Source organism: Hyla sarda, chromosome 3 (assembly GCF_029499605.1).
Source record: "Hyla sarda isolate aHylSar1 chromosome 3, aHylSar1.hap1, whole genome shotgun sequence".
Taxonomy (NCBI): Eukaryota; Metazoa; Chordata; class Amphibia; order Anura; family Hylidae; genus Hyla; species Hyla sarda.
The window spans coordinates 234,770,686-234,791,763 of NC_079191.1; the positions used below are offsets into that span (position 1 = coordinate 234,770,686).

Consider the following 21,078-nt stretch of genomic DNA (forward strand, 5'->3'; position numbering starts at 1 on the left):
TATGAGACTCCCAGAGCCTTTGGCTGTCCAGGCATGCTGGGAGTTGTAGTTTTGTAACAGCTGGGGACACGCTGATTGGGAAACAATGTTGTAGGATATGTGGAGAATAGTCTCCAAAGCATTCTGTTTCTATTGGCAAATTATAAAAAATTATCGTAAAAATGTGATGAATTTTACTGAAAAAAAGAGGCTAGGAAAAAAAAATCGTCAGAATAATTTCCAAATAACATTTCCGAGCTCTCCCATTCCGCCAGGTCTGTATAGAATCATATAGCAGTGCGGGAGCACATTGTAGAATTCTAGATACAACTCTGCCCTCTGTCCATACACGCGGTAATAACGCGCTAATTACGTCCCTCTCACAGAGGAGCCGCAGGTTGTAGTGACGCAAGACTCCAGCAGGTGGCGCCCGCGTGAAGTAGAGAGCGGAACAGGAAGGCGTGCGAGAAGGAGGCTTGGGATGCAGAGCTGTGGGAGGTCAGCACTAAGGCAAGGGTGTGCGGGATTTTGGCTGTCCCCGATCAGTGAGGTGAGTCTGGTGGTCCTGGGACCGTGTCCTCCTATCACAGTGCTTGCAATATGCATGACATTGGCTCTAGAGGAGTGTGTTCTCAGGTCACTGTATTATAATACTGGGAATGATATAATCCGACCCTGCCATGCCTGCAGACTGTTCTGTGTATGGGGGTGCCCTGTCAGCAGCAGACATCACAGTAAAGTGGACTGGATTTCCATACAATTTAAAGCAGATGCATGCTCAGTCAAGACAACAGTGCATGTGTATGGTGGAGTGTAGAGCAGTGGTCTCCAACCTGCGGACCTCCCAGATGTTGCAAAACTACAACTCTCAGCATGCCCGGACAGCCTTTGGCTGTCCGGGCATGCTGGGAGTTGTAGTTTTGCAACATCTGGAGGTCTGCAGGTTGGAGACCACTGGTGTACAGGATTACCAGTCATCCGGATGAGCATGACCTCCACTACACCAGGGCCAATTCTAGCTTTTACTACCTTATTAAAGGAATAGTGCAGTGAAAACAAATAAAATAAAAATGTATCTCCTATCCAAAGATAGGAGATGGGCGTGTCATGCGGGGGTCAGTACGCCCCCTTCCAGCAGACTGCTGGGACCTCGTTCAGGAGATCGTAGGGGGTCCCAGAGGTCGGACCCCCGTGATCTATAACTTATCCCCTATCCAAAGTATAGGGGATAAGTTATCTTTCACTACAGAACTCCTTTAAGGGCAGGGTCACACGTGCTGTATTTTGTTGCATATTTATGCTCCGTATTTTCTAGTGGTGTAAGAAAAAATCAATTCACTCAATTATCGCGATTTCTCATTTGGTGGTACTGTATCCAGCGGCGGCGCTCTGGGTGTATGGAGCTGGCTCCCGACTCGTGCCCGCTCCGTACTCTGCGGCCCCAGGCTGATTTCAGTAGCCGGGGGCCGCCGCTAATAGCCAGCATGCGGCGCTGAGCAGTCTGTATGGAGCGGTCTCCGGACTCCTGCCCCCTCCGTACTCTGCAGCCCCCAGCTGTTTTCAGTAGCTGGGGGCTGCCGCTAACAGCCCCGCAGCTGGCTATTGACCCTTTAGATCGCCACTGTCAAAGCTGCCAGCAGCATCTAAAGGGACCTGTGAATGCTCCCCGGTCGGCTAGTGGGGTGGATCGCTCCCCCGCAGTGCGATCGCGGGCGGGCGATCCACTGTGGAGGTAGCCAGAGGGCTTACCTCTGCTCCCTGCTGTCCCTAGGCTCTATCAATGGATCACAGATCAATGGAGTTCAATAGAAATGTATTCATCTGTATGAGGAATCTAATGATTCCTCCTAAAAGTCTAATAAAGTGTATAAAAAAAAAATTTTTTTTAAAGTTTTAAATGAAAGTGTAAAAGACACACATTAACAGCTTCTATATTAAAAGTTCAAATCACCCCCTATTCCTATATAAAAACATGTAAACATAATAAAAATAAACATATTTGGTATCACTGCCTGCGTAAAAATCGCAATATATTGTTTTTTGAGACAGAATCGGGATATATCGTCTCGTAAACAGAACCGGGATATATCGTATCGTGATACGTATCATATTGCCAAATTCTTGCCAATTCTTGCCAATTCACACCCCTAGTATTTTCCTACCCATTGAAGTCAATGAGTAGCAAAATATGCAGCAAAATACAGCACCTGTGATATTACCGTAAAGTGGTAAGAGAGGTTTTCATGTAAACAATTGTGTAAGTGACCTGAATGACCTTGACTGTCTTCCATCACATGTCGCAGGCAAGGAAGTGTAAAAATGACCGCCTTCTTAGGCTGGGTCCACACTACGTTTTGTCCCATACGGGAGCGCATACGGCAGGGGGGAGCTAAAAGCTCGCGCTCCCGTATGTTACCGTATGCGCTCCCGTATGTCATTCATTTCAATGAGCCGACCGGAGTGAAACGTTCGGTCCGGTCGGCTCATTTTTGCGCCGTATGCGCTTTTACAACCGGACCTAAAACTGTGGTCAACCACGGTTTTAGGTCCGGTTGTAAAAGCGCATACGGCGCAAAAATGAGCCGACCGGACCGAACGTTTCACTCCGGCCGGCTCATTGAAATGAATGACATACGGGAGCGCGAGCTTTTAGCTCCCCCCTGCCGTATGCGCTCCCGTATGGGACAAAACGTAGTGTGGACCCAGCCTTAGGCTGTGTTCACATCTGCTTTGTAGCCTTTATTACAGATTCTGCCAGTGTTGGAAATAGTGCAGATACCATGACACAACCAGAAAGCCCCCTTAAAGAATTTCTCCAGTAAAAAGACTTTCTGGTTTTTTAATATGCTTACATACCGTCCTCGCTCTCTCGCAGCCTTTGTTATCATGGACCCAGTCTCCACTTCAGAGTGCTGTGCTCAATACATCATATGGTCACTGGATGCAGCAGTGTCCTGCCAGTATTGGGCACAGCACTATGAAGTGCAGCAAACCGGGTGCCGTGATATCAGAGGCTGTGGGGAATATAGAGAGGTAAGTACTGGCTTATTTTGTTTAAGCAGGCAGCCTGGGTATATTGTTTAAAAAAAAAAATAAAAAGCCCAAATATTTTTAGCTCTAAGTAGGGCTGGGCAGTATACCGGTTCATACCAAATACCGAAATTTTTGTGCTGCACAAAATGAATTTTAACCCATACCGCAATACTGGGTTGGCCCCTCCCCCTCGGGAATGAATTGTCAGCGCTGCGCTGTCCCCACATCGGGGAACTAATCATATGTGACCCACGAGCATTGTTATGCCCCCCCCCTCAATTAATTATTAGCCCAGCGCTGCGCTGTCCCCTTCGGGGTACTACTCACATATGTCACCCGCAAGCGCTGCCCTCCTCATCCTCCTGTTTGTTGCGGTGCTGACACTCTAGACCAGTGGTCTTCAACCTCCAGATGTTGCAAAACTACAACTCCCAGCATGCCTGGACAGCCATTGGCTGTCCGGGCATGCTGGGAGTTGTAGTCTTGCAACATCTGGAGGTCCTCAGGTTGAAGACCACTGCTCGGTCCGGACCAGCTTCCTAGGGAATGGAACGTTGGAAAGCCGTCCGCCTATCACCGGCTGCAGCGATGTTCCACCTCGGCCGGTAATAGGCTGAGCCCACTGTCATGTAAGAAGCCAGCTTCTAACATGACTGTGGGCTCAGCCTATCACCGGCCGAGGCGGGACATCGCGGCGGCCGGTGATTGGCTGACGGCTGTCTGACGTTTTGTTTACCTTTTGCAGCCCGGGCATAGGGATACAGCTATAGAGTGTCAGCGCCGGCGGCCGCAACAAACAGGAGGTCAAGGAGGGCAGCGCTTGCGGGTGACGTGAGTATTTACCCCAATGGGGACAGCGCAGTGCTGGGCTAATAATTACATTTGTTTTGGGGGGGGGGAATACCGTTATATACTGTGGAACCGCCATAAGTTACAAAAATACCGCAATACACATATTTGGCCATACCGCCCAGCCCTACCTCTACTCATTTAACCACTAGGAGACATGTGCCATAAATATACAGCACAGATGGCAAGCTGGCACTTTCCACACAGAGCCATACCATTTGTGGTGCAGCTGTGCAACAAACCCAGGAGCTGCGCTCACTTCATGCTGGGTAAGTACCAGCTGCAATTACACTGTCTGCCATTAACCCTTTAGATGCTGTGATCATGCCGATCACAGCGTCAATAGCAAAAAATGACAGATGCCAATGGGATTGGGTTGCTCGTTATGTTCAAATGGACCTGTCAGCAGGAAAACAGGTGTAAATAAGCACCTAGTTAGATAAGGCTAGTCATCAGGATTCCAGGTATGCTTTTTTTTTTTTTTTTTTTATCTCCATAGTCATTTCACCTGCCAAAATATGAACCTTCTTGTTAGTATGCAAATGAGGCTGTAGTTCCCAGGGGATGTTTCCCTGAATGACAAGAACCCAGGTAAAGCCAACCCATGTCTTCTTTATCTAGTGGCTGTCAGTCAATGGGGTAGCAGGTGTGGAGTGACATTTAACCATATAGAGCAGTGTTTGATATATTTTACTCTTCTAACAGGTTATGAAATGACTGGAATCAGACTGTCCATCAGAGCCTTCAATAACTTGCTCTTTTATTCAAGCTTTTATCAGAGCTCGAGTTCACTGACATACAGTACTGCTTGGTGCATCAGATGTAGGACGCAGTGTAGACACCTGTCAAACAGTTTGGACTACAGACAGCCAGTCACTGGTTTGCTTCACAGAAACTCCAATGGGCTGTTTACTACCTCTACTATGAAACCATTTCTATATGCTGTGAGACATAAAGGTAAGAAAAATCAAAAGCAGAACAAGACGCATTCATCTCAAGAAGAAGATGATGATGATGAAGAACAGGAGGTGGATCCAAAAGACATCAGTGACTATGAAGATGACCCCATCGTACCTAAGGACTATAAAGATGTAGAAAAAGCCGTGCAGTCATTCCGTTTTGATGTTGTACTCACTGCAGGATTAGACATGTCACGGAAGTAAGTGTTGCTATTTCTTCTTATCTATTCTTTATTAGAAAGTCTATATTTTTCTAGCTGGTAGAGTTAATTGTTCGGGTAAGTAAACACCACATTAATGGTTTCCAACACAGGTATCTGACTGCATTCCGACATAAACTGTGGTGGACAACAGTGAGTGCCGTTCATTTTAGTGGCCCGAACAGGCACTTTTCCGCTAGTGCTATTTAAAAGGGACTTGTGGTCTGATGTGCTATTGAGATCCTTTAGAATAGTGTACACCAGTGGAAAGAATTTCAAACTGCGTCATTTGGTGACTGTTTGGGCCTCTTAAAGGGGTATTCCGCCCCTGGCATCTTATCCCCTATCCAAAGGATAGGGGATAAGATGTTAGATCGCCGCGGTCCCGCTGCTGGGGACCCCGGGGATCGCTGCTGCGGCTCCCCGCCATCATTACTGCACAGAGCGAGTTTGCTCTGTGCGTAATGACGGGCGATACAGGGGCCGGAGCAGCGTGACATCATGGCTCCGCCCCTCATGACATCACGGCCCATCCCCTTAATGCAAGTCTATGGCAGGGGGCGTGACGACCGCCACGCCCCCTTCCCATAGACTTGTATTGACGGGGACGGGCCGTGACGTCACAAGGGGCGGAGCCGTGACGTAACGATTCTCCGGCCCCTGTATTGCTTGTCATTACGTGCAGAGCGATCTTGCTCTGCACAGTAATGATAGCTGGGTGCCGCAGCAGCGATCCCCGGGGTCCCCAGCAGCGGAACCGCGGCGATCTAACATCTTATCCCCTATCCTTTGGATAGGGGATAAGATGCCAGGGGCGGAATACCCCTTTAATACTTGTGATAGAACTGAGAGGAACTGAAATGTTGCTGTGATTTTTTGATATTTGAGTGCTGTGCCGGACCTCATCTTGGTATCCCAGCATTTCTGGCATCAGGTGAGCGCTGCCCCCGAACACAGACCTACTATGAATGATGTGGGCTATGTAACATAGTTATATGATTTACACTGTATTGGAATATGATCACATGGATATATGTGATTGTAAATTCACTTGGGTATATCACTGATCATAGTGTTTTCAGAACTTATGTAACATTGTTTTGATCTTGAGTAACACTTCCCCCCCCCCATTTGTATGCTTAATTGGGGGCCTATATATATGCAGTGTATTGCACAATTTGTCATGCTTTAAAAAAAGCCTCAATTGGTGAGAGAGAGAGAGAGAGATGGTTAGATGTCTGGTAAAGAGACAGCACTGGACTCCACAGCTGTGCACGTAATCACCTAGAAAAGCATACAAGGAGTGTAGTAGATTACAGCACCAAAAAGCTGGAGACTCAACAATTGTGTTTACAGATTGGTTAAACAGGTGAGACATCTGTTGTTTAACCAATCTGTAAACACCATTGTTCTTATAAATATGCACATTGTCACTTTATTTGTCATACTTAAAAAAGGCAGTTTGTTCCTGAAACGTGGCACTTTGGGGATTGAATAAAGTCACACCAAATCAAGATTTTGAGTCTTTGGCTTTTTGCTGCTGTAATTCTCTCTAGTGTGTTTTTTGTGACTAAAATTAATATAAGACCCGGTCTTATTTTCGGAGAAACACAGTAATACCTTATTTGGACGACATATTGATTGCGGCGGACTCTGTTCTTTACCTAAAAGAACATATAAAAAGAACTGCTCAGATCCTTCATGATCTTGGCTGGATCTTGAACCTAGACAAATCCGACTTGCTACCAAGTTGCAGGAAGGTCTTTTTAGGAATCCTCTTGCATTCAGTAGCCCAACAGTCCTCTATTTCTCAAGCCTCTATCCCTCTCTTGGGTTTGTGTGCTTTGCTCTATATCATCTCAGGGAGCGGCCATATTGCCGGTCATTACACATTATCTGCTGTACTAAAAGTGGGTGAGGCATTGCATTTTTTTATTTCAATTTTCAGCCAAGTACAGCCTGCACCACTACTACAATTAACCTGTATAAGCAGCTTGGTGCGAGTGATGCTTCTATCTAATACAGCAGGTGAAATAAGAATTGAACATGTCGCCATTTTCCTCACTGCATGCTGTTTGAGACAACAGTGCCTGATAATCCCAGGTCTTTTTGAAGATCTCTAAAAGTGGCCCTTGGCTCTTAGACAACTCTTCTGATTATTATTTTCTCTCCTCTGTCAGAGTTCTTGTGAGGAGCACCTGATTCAGGCAAATATATGGTGAAATGATTCTTTCCACTACTGTATTATAGCCCTAACAGTTCTCACTGGAACATTCAGAAGCTTAGGAATGCACCTGTGACCAACGCCATTGTTATGTTTTGTTACAATTAGGCTGGGAAGGTCTTGAGGTAGCTCTTTGCTTTTACCCATCATGAGATTTCTTGTGCGATATCTGGGCAATGAGACCTTTTAACAGTCAAACCATGAAGCATTTATTGATAGCTAACAGGGGTCAGTGTTAATATAACAAAGGAGAAAAAGTAGAAATCTTCAGCTCACCTCCCACTGGTCTTGCACGGATCCTCAGCCTTGCCTGGCTTGATACACATGGTAAAGAAAGAGGAAAGTCAATCCAGCAATTCCACTAAAACATTGATTTATTGGTTATTCAGCAGCATAAAATATCCCGCATGGATAGCATTCACAGCATACCACCTAGCCAGTGAAATACAGCAACATGGACGCGTTTCTTCACGGAGACAGGTACAAAAGTACACTTTTGTACCTGTCTCCATGAAGAAATTATTTTTTCTTGTTGATTCGTCTTATTTGAAACGGGATCCTCCTCCCCTTTTACCTCGTATAAAGGGAGGAGATTGAGTACAGGTGTTATGGTGATCAAGAGCGCGCATGCGCTCGAAATGCGTCCATGTTGCTGTATATCACTGGCTAGGTGGTATGCTGTGAATGCTATCCATGCGGGATATTTTATGCTGCTGAATAACCAATAAATCGATGTTTTAGTGGAATTGCTGGATCGACTTTCCTCTTTCTTTACCATAGTGTTAATATGTCATATACAGTAGAAACAGCATGGATACAATGCAAAAAGAAGTTTTTAGTAAGTGAGCGCAATATAATAAAACAGTAATTGTATTGATGGCTGGCTACCACCCCAAATCCTGCACTGTAAACGTCAGTATAGGGACCTATAGTGATGCGTGTCCATACAATATGATGATGACATCCAGCAGTCCTCTCGGATCGCTGACAATTTCTCATGCAACATTATAAGATTGACACGATCTATGACCCTTGATAAGGATAGAGAGGGTGGCTTCCATTGGGACTCTGTATAGATGCGGGCAGCAAACAGTATGTGTTGTGCCAGGCGGGCAACCAGACCTTTTTGTAGGCCATCAGTTGTGGCTAAACCAGCTGATCTTAATTTGCACTGACAATGGGCTAGATTGCTTTTTTATCTGTTGTCTTGGCTTTTCATGTCTTTCTCATGTATTCAATCCGTATTTCCTGTGTCATTTCACATTATTACACATAACTTAATTTCTGGGGTTATTTGTTTTGATTTCTATGTGGATTGTTTGCGTAGATTGTTTCTAACATGTGGTGAAAATTTAATGTCAATAGCATGTTTGGAAATATATTTAGAGATAATATAGTGATATATTCAATACTTATTTCACCCACAGTAGAGGGAAACAAACTGTGTAACTAATTGAGGGAGACCACACCTGCATCATGTCCATTTTTTTTGTTCCTTTGTAGGAGCAGAAAAATGAAATTAATGGCAGGTCCATTGCATAAAAGACACCAACAGCACCCTGTTTTTTATTTTATTCTATAAAGACTTTAGCGATCCAAAAAAGTGAAGGAGATACCTTTTTTTTATTAAAAATTTTGTAGGGTACCATTAAAAAAAATAATAAAGATACAGTAGTGATGGAAAAAATTGTATTTAACAAAATTTTTATTAATTTTAAAACAGGGATCAATTTATGTGGGCGGGCAGGGCACTAAAAATGTAGCCGACAATAATAAAAATGTAGTGTGTGTGTGTGTGTGTGTGTGTTTTTCATTTTTTTGTTTTTTTTTTGTTTTTTAGGTAGTACTGCTACTCCTAGCATGGAACACACTGTTCCATGATAGGAGTAGCAGTACCTGTACTAATTGACAGATTGCTCCAGTCTGTAGCGATCCTTCTGTATAACTTATGCTGCACTGCTGTATATATACACCTATTCATATTTCCCAGAGAGAGCTGTGATTGTTGCTGTGATGGTTCCAGCCAATCACAACTCTCTGTGGGAAATATGAATAGGTGTATATATACGTCAGTGCAAGGGACCATATACATTATACAGAAGAATCGCAGAGGGTGTCAGGAGTGACTCACTGCGATCTGTCTATTAATGCAGGTACTACAGCTCCCAGCATGGAGCAGTAGTACCTGCAGTAAGGGACAGATCACAGCGGATGTCACCCGTTGCAATCCTCCTGATGTGAATTTCGGGACTCAGCTGTGCCCACGGCTACAGAGCCAGGAGAACAGCTGATGCTGAGCAGTAGATATACATCATATATCTACTACCCAGCAAGAGCTTACAGTGAGCCTGCAATGTGTAAGTACCGTATTTTTCGCCATATAAGACGCTCCGGCATATAACACGCACCCAATTTTAAAGGAGGAAAATCTAGAAAAAAAGATTCTGAACTAAATACTGTAGTAAAATATTTTATATCAGTATAGTTCCCCCACAATAGTTGGCAGTATAGTTCCCCCACAATGGTAGGCAGCTCCCCCCCCCCCCCACCCGCAATGGTTGGCAGTATAGTTCCCCCACAATGGTAGGCAGCTCCCCCCCACAATAGTTGGCAGTATAGTTCCCCCACAATGGTAGGCAGCTCCCCCCCACAAACATACAGCTTCCAGCCATATACAGTGTACGGCTGGAGGCTGTATGTCTGTGTGCTGCCCCCACAGTGTTCCGGTCACCGCTCCTCTGGCCCGGTGTCACAATCTACTGCTATGGCCTATGGACCATAGCAGTAGGTGCCGGGACCGGAGGAGCGATGACCGGAACACTGAAGATTACGCGCCGCTGGTCACTCACCTGGCCCCGGCCAGCGCGCGTCTTCCTCCGGTCCTCCTACGCCTCTATGGTTGTACGCACGGGACGTCACTGAGGTCCTGTGCGTACAACCATAGAGAGGCGGAGGATCGCAGGAAGACCACAGGAGGACCGGAGGAGGACGCGCATCGGCCGGGGAATGGTTAGTGACCCGCGGACATCCTTATGTCCCGAAAAGACTTTTCAGGACACAGGGATGTCCGGCATAAGAGAACCTATGATTATCTGCCCGGGCCGGCTCCTGTGTGCGGCTGCAGGCGGGGGCCGGCCAGAGCAGGTAAAAAGTAATTCATGTATACAAAAAACCAGGGTTCCTCCAGCTGTTGTGAAACTACAACTACCAGCATGCCCGGACAGCCTTTGCCGGTCCGGGCATGCTGGGAGTTGTAGTTTCACAACAGCTGGAGGCACCCTGGTTTTTAGTATACAGTTATTAGTAATTCACTTGCCCGGAACTGTATGTTCCAGGCGTAGGGCAATAAACATAGCCGGTGTGAGGTGAAAAATTCACCGGCGGTCATGAGGCTGCTGCGGGCGGGGAGCGGGTAGTCAGCGCTGTACCGCACCACCGCAGCCTCTGTACTTACCGCTGACTTCCCGCTCTCGCCCGCAGCATCCTCGGGCGTATATTCGCCGTATAAGGCGCACCGACTCCTCCCCCCCCCCCCCCCGTTTTGGGGAAGAAAAAGTGCGTCTTATACGGCGAAAAGTACGGTATACACATTGCTGGCTCACTTAACCCCTTGCTGAGCTGTGCACTATGCGCCAGCCCAGCAAGGAAAGAGTTAACTTACACTTCTGGGCAGTGTAAGTTAACCCTTTAAGCGATATACAGCTATCTTTAGATAGCTGTATATAGTGTATACAGAAGACGAAGTCCGCTTACTTCCCTCCAGTCCCAGCTGGGTCCATGTAGCTACCCCCCCCCCCCCCCCCCCATAGTGATGGGCTTTAGGCTACAGACTAGAGCCAGGCTGGTAAGGGCGTGAGGCTCTGTTCACATTGTCCGTTTTGTATAATGTGAACAGACCCTTCAGGGAGACTCCAGCTGTTGCTAAACTACAACTCCCAGCATGCCCAGACAGCCAAAGGCTGTCTGGGCATGCTGGAAGTTGTACTTTTGCAACAATTGGAGGCTACCTGTTTGGGAAGACATTGCAATATGGGCGCTCCCCCCAGCAGACAGCTCCAAAAATGTACTTAACAATATTTTGTGGGATTTTTTTTCTTCTCCTTTCAGATCCGTGTATGCAGAGGACTACTGCGGATGAGCTGGATTTTTTTTCCCCTTTTAATAAAATGGTTAACAAGGGTTGTGTGGGAGTGTTTTTTAAAATATAAAATAATTTTTTTAATTGAATTTTCAGGCTTAGTAGTGGAAGCTGTCTAATATACGGAATTCCTTATTAAGCCAGGGGCTTAGCGTTAGCTCCAAAAACAGCTAGCGCTAACCCCAAATTATTACCCCGATACCCACCGCCACAGGGGTGAGGGGAAGGGCCAGTGCCAACATGGCGCTGCTGGACCTAGGCTATAACAGGCTGGCGTTATTTAGGCTGGGGAGGGCCAGTAACGATGGTCCTCGCCCACCCTGGTAACATCAGGCTGTTGCTGCTTGGTTGGTATTTGGCTGAGAATAAAAAGACGGGGAACCCTATGCCTTTTTTTTATTTTTTATAAATAAAAAAATAAAAATAAAAAAAAACGCATAGGGTTCCCCGTATTTTTATTCTCAGCCAGATACCAACCAAGCAGCAACAGCCTGACATTACCAGGGTGGGCAAGGACCATTGTTACTGGCCCTCCCCAGCCTAAATAATGCCAGCCTGTTATCACCTAGGCCAGGAGCGCCATTTTTGACGATCCGGGTCTATTGGTCTTGGCTCCACCCGGCCACCCTGTGGCAGTGGGTACCCGGGTTAATAATTGGGGGTTAGCGCTAGCTGTTTTTGGGGCTAATGCTAAGCCCGGCTTAGTAATGGATTCCGTCTATTAAACAGCTTCCACTACTAAGCCTGAAAATTCTATAAAAAAATTAATAAAAAGACGACACATTGGAAAAATTATTTAAAAAAAAACACTCCCCCACAGCCCTCGTTAACCATTTTATTAAGGAAAAAAATCCAGTTCTTCCGCAATAGTCCTCCGAATCCGCCGTTATCCTCTGCATACACGGATCTGAAACGAGAAGAAAAAGAAACACTAAAAATTAGTTAGGACATTTTTGGTGCTCTCTGCTGGGGAGAGCGCCCATAATGCAATGTCTTCCCAAACAGAGAGCCTCCCAGCATGCCCTATAGATAGCTGTATATACTGTATACCGCCCAAAGGGGCTATAGGAGCAGGGAGTCCTGTCAGTCTGGTGACAGGATTCCCAGCTCCTGTACAGTATACACCGGGTACACTATGCCCCCCTGTATACTATACGGCCGGGGAGGTGAGTAGTGATGCTATACATCACTCATCTCTTTACACTCTGTGGAACGGGCGCTCGGCATCCGACCCACAGAGTGGTACCATGAAGACAGTGAGAAAACTGCCACAGGGGACAAATTTGGCTGTTTCCACACACCAGGGAAGATGCCAGAAAAAGCCCCAGAAAAACTGCCAAAACGCAGGAAAAAGCTGTGGCAGTTTTTCTGGCGTTTTTGCTGGCGGTTTTTTAGGTGTTAAAAAAAAAAAGTGGAAACTTGGCCTCAAGGTGTCTGTTGTTTTGACAGGAAGAATAGCCATGTTTGCACTGATCTCTTGCTCTCAATTTACTGGTGAAATCTGTCTTTATTGAGCCAATGATGATGGATTATCTTCTTTATTGAGAGATCAGTTACATCTGCAGCCTATAGAAGTCTGCTGCTGTATGTCTTCCTTGTTACAGCTGCTTATGATCTTGACTGCAAGAGAGAGATAAATGGGGTAAGATCCCTGTTTCCTGTGCATTGGAAACATCATAGCAGCTAGCCTCCACTCATTTTAATTGTAAGCTTACCCTCAATGTTGGAGATGGAGCGTGCAATGGAGAAAGCTGCGAATAGATGAGACGGCATATTAGTATGTCTGTTCTTTGACATTTACACTTTTAAAGGTGTACTCCAGGGAACAACACTTATCAGACACTCCTCCCGCTCCCATATCGGACCCCTCCCCCCCCCCCCCCCCCCAATGATCTCCTGCACAGGGCCCTACTTACCGGACTTTGGCGTGCTCCGGCCCCCACCTTTCTGGCCGAGAGCAAGTGACAGCTTACTCAACCAATCACTGTCCACAGCAATGTTCTGCCTCAGTGGGTCCCAGCGGACAGAACCCCCACGATTACACTTATCACTTGTCCTGTGCAAAGGGGATGAATTCAGTTCTCTGGAATACCCCTTTAATTAAGGATCACATAAGTTTTCTAGTTCCTACAATTATGTATTTCTGTTTTTTGGTCATGCACACTTTAGCCATGTAAGTCCTTTAGATAAGAGCATATAGGGGTCTATCCATTATTAAGGTCTCTGATCTCTAACCTTGTAAATATAACAAGAAAAAAACTGAGATGCTTTAGGAATGTCCGCAATGGACTTTTGGTCTCTCTGTGTTTTTCTTTTGACAATGCTATGAAACACATTGTCAAAAAGAAAACTAAACCCATGTGTGACAGTTGTAACCTTACATTTTATTTTATTATTATTATAATATACATTTTTTTTTTTTTTTTTTTAAGTAAAATCGAGGAAGCATTTTATGATGGCAAATTACGTCTTAATGGAGAAAAGCTATGGAAGAAAAGCAGAGCGGTAGGTACTGGATGTGTTCTGTGCATGTGAACCTTGTAGATTATGTTTCCATCTTGTATTCAGTTTATTTAAATTACCACATAAAGTATTGCAGTAAACATAGTCCCAGCTACAAGGCAAAAAGCTCTGGCAGGCATAACATATGTCATTTCTTAGGTCTGTGCTGGATCGAATTGTCTGTTCATATAATCAGTTATTGTCACTGCCTTTGTTGTATTACTGAAACTTCTAAGGCTGCGTTCACACGGACGTCTAGACCCGTCCTGTAAAAAAAAAAAAAAAAAAAAAAAGGACAATAACGGATGCAGACGGATGTTATTCCGTTTGTATCCGTTATTTTTCAGTTAAAAAACAAAAAATATATATTTTTTTGTTGTTCTGAGCATCCTGAGAAGTAAAAACTAATCAGAAAACGGATGCAAACGGATGACCTTAAAGGCTCATCCGTTTTCCATAGACTTCAATGTTAAATTTACTTTATCCGTTTTTTCTTCCGTTTTTTTGACGGAAAAAAAAGTACTGCATGTGCACGGAAATGAGTGCAGATGGGTACAAACGGATGTAAACGGATTGTAAAAAAAAAAATCCCATTGACATGAATGGGATTTTTTTAAATCCGTTTACAGCCTGCAAGAACGGAACCGAAACTGGGATAAAAAACTGGGGACAGACAGCCGTGTGAACGCAGCCTTAGGCTGGGTTAACATCAGTGTTTGGAGATCTGTTATTGAGCTCCGTTTGCTGATTCCGTTATAGTGACGGGATGTCAGTTTTTTTTTCTCCGCTAAAATCATGTAAGATAACGGGCATCTAAAGGAACCCCAAGAGACCCCATTTAAAGTGAATGCGACCTATCGGGTTGCATTGATGCCCGCTGTCATAACCTCTGTCCCAGCCTCGTTATCGGCTGATGTAACATTGTATGGAGTTCCGTAACGCTGATGTGAACATAGCCTAAGCAAAGTACACTAAATATTTAGACACTCTATTCAAATAGTTTGTAAAAACATATAAACCAGGTATAAAGGGCATGGCAAAGAGGAGTCATAAATACATTCATAAAAAATTACAAAAATGTCAGTGTTACACAGCACCCATACCACTACCTCTCTTATCTTCAGTTAGGATCTGGAATAATGAAAGCTAAATTATAAAAAATAATAATTGTATGAGTCCTATTTGTATGCTTTGTATTTTCACCACAGTGTGAACCTTTCCTAATTCTGTGTTTGCACTGCTTCCACGTGTGTATGATTAAAATAGCTTATGTGATTTATTGCCTGTGTCTTGGCATGAGTATGTGTAATAAAATGCTCCTGCATTACTTATTGGACCAGTTATGTGTATCTTTTTATTCAGCATACCTATGTAGTTTACGTTGTGATATTGATTCATACACAGTACTCCCACTTATTTTTTCCAAACTCTATTGGTGCACTATATATCCAAGATATGCATACAATTAAGTTATTTTAATTATTTCATACATATTTTATTTTATTTTTTTGCATATTTTGTGGTTTTTTTTTGGCAGTAAATAAAAAAATCTATTTAACTTTTTTTTTTTATTTTGACTGTCTTCTGGAGCATCTGGGTATTACTATGTGTCACTTGATGCCATTCAGTTTTTTTTTTAACTGCCACTGCAGTTTTTAAAGGAGTACTCTGCCCCTAGACATCTTATCCCCTATCCAAAGGTTAGGGGATAAGATGTCTGACCGCGGGGTCCTGCTGCTGGGGACCCCCGCGATCTCTGTGCAGCACCTGGCGTTCGTTTAGAATGCTGGGCGTGGTCGATGGAGTCGTTACGCCACACCCCCTCCCATAGACTTGCGTTGAGGGGGCGTGGCTTCACAATGGGGTGTGGCCGTGATATCATGACCCCACTGCCTGCTCCAAGCATTCGGAACAAAATGTTCCGAATGCTGGGGCAGCAGAGTACCTTTTTAAGCCAAAGCCAGAAGTGTATTTAAAAAGGAATGAGAAATCTACAGGAAGGACTTGTACTTCTCCCTGCTGGATCCACTTCTAACGTTGGCTCACAAACTGCAGTGGCAGTTTTCCAAAAAATGACAGAATAAATCGTGTTTGGAAACCTAGCCTTACTGTCCTACTTGTTAGGTTATTAGATGGTCTCCAGCCCCTCCTACCTTTCCTAAATAAAATAAAATGCAGCAAAATGATCTATGTGATTTTTAGCCTGAGTACAGGTAAGGGTTACTTGAGATTTGGATGATAATTGTCCTTTGTAATGGGACCCTAACTCAACCCTCACCAATACAAGGTACTACGTTTATCATGTATGTGCCTTCATAATATATTGAATTGGTAAATAGACTAAATAACCAATTTTACTTTTTTCAGGTGAAAGTTGGAGACGTGTTGGACTTAATTATCGAAGAAAACCGGGATACAGGGACTGTTACTGTGATGAGAACTATGCTGAAAGATGTGCTAAAGGATAGAACGTCAACAGATAAATTTAAAGTTCTGCTAAGACGATGGAAAAAGCTGACTGTCCCAAAGGTTTCCGAGGCTCCAAAAACAGCTGGCATGCACATAACTGATTCAAATGTGTGACAACTATTTTCTAAAGAACAAATTCTACAGAGACAATAAAATGCCATATTTTCGGACTAGAAGACTCGCTTATTAGACAAACCCTCCCCCTACTGCCTCCTTCAAGCATTAGTGTCAATATAAACTTTTGACATGCCAAACATTTAGCTCAGGCTGGGTCTAAGTCTTAAGACCCTTTGTGATCATGAGTAATGGTGTCTAAAGGGCACATTTGGTCCAACTCATTTATCTATATATTAATTCAATTAAGTCTGAGTCAGACTTGACTGACAGCTGTGGAATAAATTGCGCTCTGTTGCACCCTTCAGATTACTATTACCCATGATCACAGTGGGTCTCTGGAATGAGACCCACTACGATCTAAACCTTTTGACTTGTCAAAAGTTTATATTAATTACACTAATGCTTTAAGGCTATGTTCAGACAAAACTTTTGTTTAGCGTTCTTTTGGCATGAAAACAATGCCACAAAAACTACCCTTGGGCACTTATTTTTTGTGTGTATTAGTATAGGAGTGTTTATTTGGCGTTGTTTTCATTACAAGTCAGTGATCCTTTCATCAGGTAATTCAAGGCCTTCTATTGAAGAATTGGGAGAAAATGGCAACCTACCTGATGTTTATTTCCCCCCCTTTAGAAGTCTTTGGAAGAAAAAGGGCACAATTTCATAACAAAAACTCCATGGGGGAGATTTCTCTAAATCTGTGCAAAGGAAAAGTTGTCCAGTTGCCCATAGCAACCAATCAGATCGCTTCTTTCATTTTGCAGAGGCCTTGTTAAAAATGAAAGAAGCAATCTGATTGGTTGCTATGGGCAATTGGGCAACGTTTCCTCTGGACAGGTTTTGATAAATCTCCCCCCATATCCAGAGGATACTGTGATTTGGAAAAACTGCTACTGAGCCTAAAAATTCCACTAAAGAGTATAAAAACACCCCCCATAAGTGCCATGTAGATATGTTTTATATTTCCCTATCGACTCCCAGCCATCTGACTGCCGCCCAAAAAACAAAAAATGAATGTCCCAGGAAACCACTTAAAAATGAATAATAGCAATAAGAGCCACTGAGAGAACTGTATGACTGATAATAGCGGCACAATACTCCTCCCTCACCACTGATCTGTATGATGAGTCCAGGGCAGCTAGAGAAGCTGAATGCAATGTGAACATTAGGGGAGATTTATCAAAAACTGCAGAGTCCTGTGGAAAATGAAAGAAGCGATCTGATTGGTTGCTATGGGCAACTGCTCCACTCTTCCTCTGCACAGGTTTTGATAAATCTCCCCCATTGTGTGCAGGTTTCTATCATGTGGGATACACAGACCAAACACTGACAGGCAGCAGAGAGGTGACGTGTCATATACCCTGGAGGTATGTGTATGTGCAGAGGCTTATAGTTAATAATCTATGGCCCAGATTAATCAATCTGCCTGAAACCTAAACTGTCTGGATTTTCCCACAGCAACCAATCACAGCTCATTTTTATATCTTAAGCTCTGGTAAAATAAAAGCTGAGCTCTGATTGGTTGCTGTGGGAAAATCCAGACCGTTTAGGTGTCAGGTAGATTGGTAAATCTGGGCCTATGTGTAAGGTTTCTGCAGCAGAACTAGGGGGGAGAATTGTCAAAACCTGTGCAGAGGCTGATTTAATAGGCTGCTCCACTCTTCCTCTACACAGGTTTTGATAAATTCCCCCGTGTGGGGCTGAGTGTTTGTGTATAAGGTGTGTTCTGCAGAGCTGTGTGTTTGGGTGTAATGTGCCACAGTGAGTTGTAGTTGTACAATTCTCCTTTTCCCATACCCTGTACTGAACTGTAAGATTAGCACTGAGGAGCAGGAGAACCTGGCAGGTCACAGAGCTTAACTGAAAGGTGGACATATTCTTTAAGGTGCAAACAGACCTATATACTTACTGCCACTTTATTAGGTACACCTTGCTAGTACCATGTTGGATCCCCTTCTGCCTTCATTCTGCGTGACATACTTTCTACAAGGTGGTGGAGACATCATATGGACATGATGGCATCACACAGTTGCTGCAGATTTGTTGGCTGCACATTCATAAAGTGAATCTCCCCTTCTGCCAAATCCCATACCCAAAATTTGGTGACTGTGGAGGCCATTGGAGCTCAGTGAATTTGTCATGTATGAGATAATGTGCGCTTTGTGACGTGGTGCATTATCCTAGAAGTAGCCATCAGAAGAATGCTCATGTAGACTGTTGTGTTTAAACAATGCTCAATTGGTACTAAAGGGCCCAAAGTGTGCAAAGAAAATGTCCCCCACACCATTACACCACCATCATCCTGAACTATTGATACAAGGCAGAATGGATCCACTTTCATATTGTTTATACCAAATTCTGGCCATGCCATCTGAATGTCATAGCTGGAATTGAGACTCATTAGACTAAGCAACATTCTTTCAATCTTCTATTGTTCATTTTTGTGAGTCTGTGTTAATTGTAGCCTCAGTTTCCTGTTCATAGCTGACAGGAGTGGCACCCGCTGTGGTCTTCTGCTGCTGTAGCCCATCTGCTTCAAGGTTTGACATATTGCATGCATTCCGGCATGCTATTCTGCATACCTTGGTTATAACTAGAGATGAGCGAACTTAAAGTAAATTCGATTTGTCACAAACTTCTCGGCTCGGCAGTTGATGATTTATTCTGCATAAATTAGTTAAGCTTTCAGGTTCTCCGGTGGGCTGGAAAAGGTGGATACATTCCTAGGAAAGAGTCTCCTAGGACTGTGTCCACCTTTTCCATCCCACCGGAGCACCTGAAAGCTGAACTAATTTATGCAGGATAAATCATCAACTGCCGAGCCGAGAAGTTCGTGACAAATCGAATTTACTGTAAGTTCGCTCATCTCTAGTTATAACAAGTGGTTATTTGAGTTACTGTTGCCTTTATGTCATCTGGAACCAGACTTCCCATTCTCCTCCTGACATCAACAAGGCATTTTGTAGACACAACTGCTGCTCACTGGATATTTAAACATTTTGGACATCTTACCCAATATCCTTAAAGGGGTACTCCGGTGAAAAACTTTTTTTTTTTTTTTTTTTTTAAATCAACTGGTGCCAGAAAGTTAAACAGATTTGTAAATTACTTCTATTAAAAAATCTTAATCCTTCCTGTACTTATTAGCTGCTGAATACTACAGTGGAAATTCTTTTCCGTTTGAAACACAGAGCTGTATGCTGACATCATGAGCACAGTGCTCTCTGCTGACATCTCTGTCCATTTTAGGAACTGTCCAGAACTGGACAGTTCATAAAATGGACAGAGATGTCAGCAGAGAGCACTGTGCTAGTGATGTCAGCAGACAGTTCTGTGTTTCAAAAAGAAAAGAATTTCTGCTGTAGTATTCAGCAACTATTAAGTACAGGAAGGATTAAGATTTTTTTTAATAGAAGTCATTTACAAATCTGTTTAACTTTCTGACACCAGTTGATTTAAGAAAAAAAAAAAAAAATTTCACTGAAGTACCCCTTTAACATAGGGGATAAGATGTCTAGGAGCGGAGTACCCCTTTAAACAAAGCTTACCATAACTTCTATCCAGTCACGATAGCAGAAATGTGGTGGCTTTTAGGGTACGTTCACACGACTGGATCCCCAGCGCGTATTACGCTGCAGATGCAATGCTGAAGGACCGCTGTATGCTGCCTTTACAGGTGCCTGCTCGGAGCGGCAATCCGCCACTACGAGCAGACACACTGCGATGTGCGAGTTTCTGTGCACATGCGCAGTATACTCACACATCGCGGCAGCTCTTGGCCTTGCTCATAGAGCAAGGGGAGTGGCTGTGATGTGTGCGAGTACACCGCGCATGCGCACAGCAACTCGCACATCACTTCAGTGTGTCTGCTTCTAGCGGTGGATTGCCGCTCCAAGCAGGCACCTGTAAAGCCAGCATACAGCGGTCCTTCAGAGGCGTATCCGCAGCGTAATACGCACTGGGGATCCGCTCACGTGAATGTACCCTTATTCACATTTTCCATACCCTCCTCATACCAGTAAGCTTAAATTGCAAACGCTTAGACTACATTTACATAACATTTAAAATGTTAACTGTCATGCTCTCCTCAACATGTTTCGCTGTCACAACAGCATTTTTAAGAGGTTATAATGGTAATGGCTATTGAATACTTAAAATCATATAAAACAAAGTAAAAAGGCTTAAGCATGGTAAGACAAAATAAAAAAAAACACTGTGTGAACATAGCTTTTAAGTATACAGGAGGTGACTTAAATCTGTCATCTACCCTAGACCACCAAGTTTATTAGATTGACCACTCTACTCCAGGTTGTCTAAACATGGGTGCATCTTAGTCTGAAAAATATAGTATGTGATTTTTACTATATCTGTGCATGGTGTTTGGGATACAGTATTTATATCCTATTGCAATATTTGGAGTTTCATGGATTTTGAAGTGTCCTTCTATCACTTACTGTTCAGATCATCAGAAGTTTTTTGTATGGAAGTGAATGCATTACATTTTACCAGATACCTTATACAAATCCATGTTTTATACTTTTTGTTATCTCTTTTTTGCATCCACCTTTGTTTTTCATCAAAAAAAAAAAAAAAACTACAAACCTTGCA

General features: G+C 43.8%; 2 protein-coding genes across 6 annotated transcripts in view; one reads left to right on the forward strand and one right to left on the reverse strand.

Moving 5' to 3' along the window:
- The first annotated feature begins 383 nt into the window (after window positions 1–383).
- On the forward strand, window positions 384–19,106 carry MTRES1 (mitochondrial transcription rescue factor 1). The gene is made up of 4 exons (XM_056566244.1): window positions 384–529; window positions 4,567–5,020; window positions 13,815–13,887; window positions 16,252–19,106. Exons 2-4 carry the CDS (start codon window positions 4,575–4,577, stop codon window positions 16,465–16,467), a joined length of 735 nt encoding a protein of 244 aa, XP_056422219.1. The 5' UTR covers window positions 384–529; window positions 4,567–4,574; the 3' UTR covers window positions 16,468–19,106.
- BEND3 (BEN domain containing 3) overlaps window positions 12,590–21,078 on the reverse strand; it is a 75,323-nt gene continuing 66,834 nt past the window's right edge. For 2 of the 5 annotated variants that reach the window (XM_056566235.1, XM_056566237.1), the window contains exons 5-6: window positions 13,098–13,133; window positions 12,591–13,002 (exon numbers count right to left, since the gene is read on the reverse strand). The gene's annotated coding sequence lies outside the window, so the exon portion shown is untranslated. Of the gene's footprint in view, window positions 13,003–13,097; window positions 13,134–21,078 lie in introns of all 5 variants that reach the window. The other 3 variants (XM_056566236.1, XM_056566234.1, XM_056566232.1) reach the window with 3 other exon arrangements.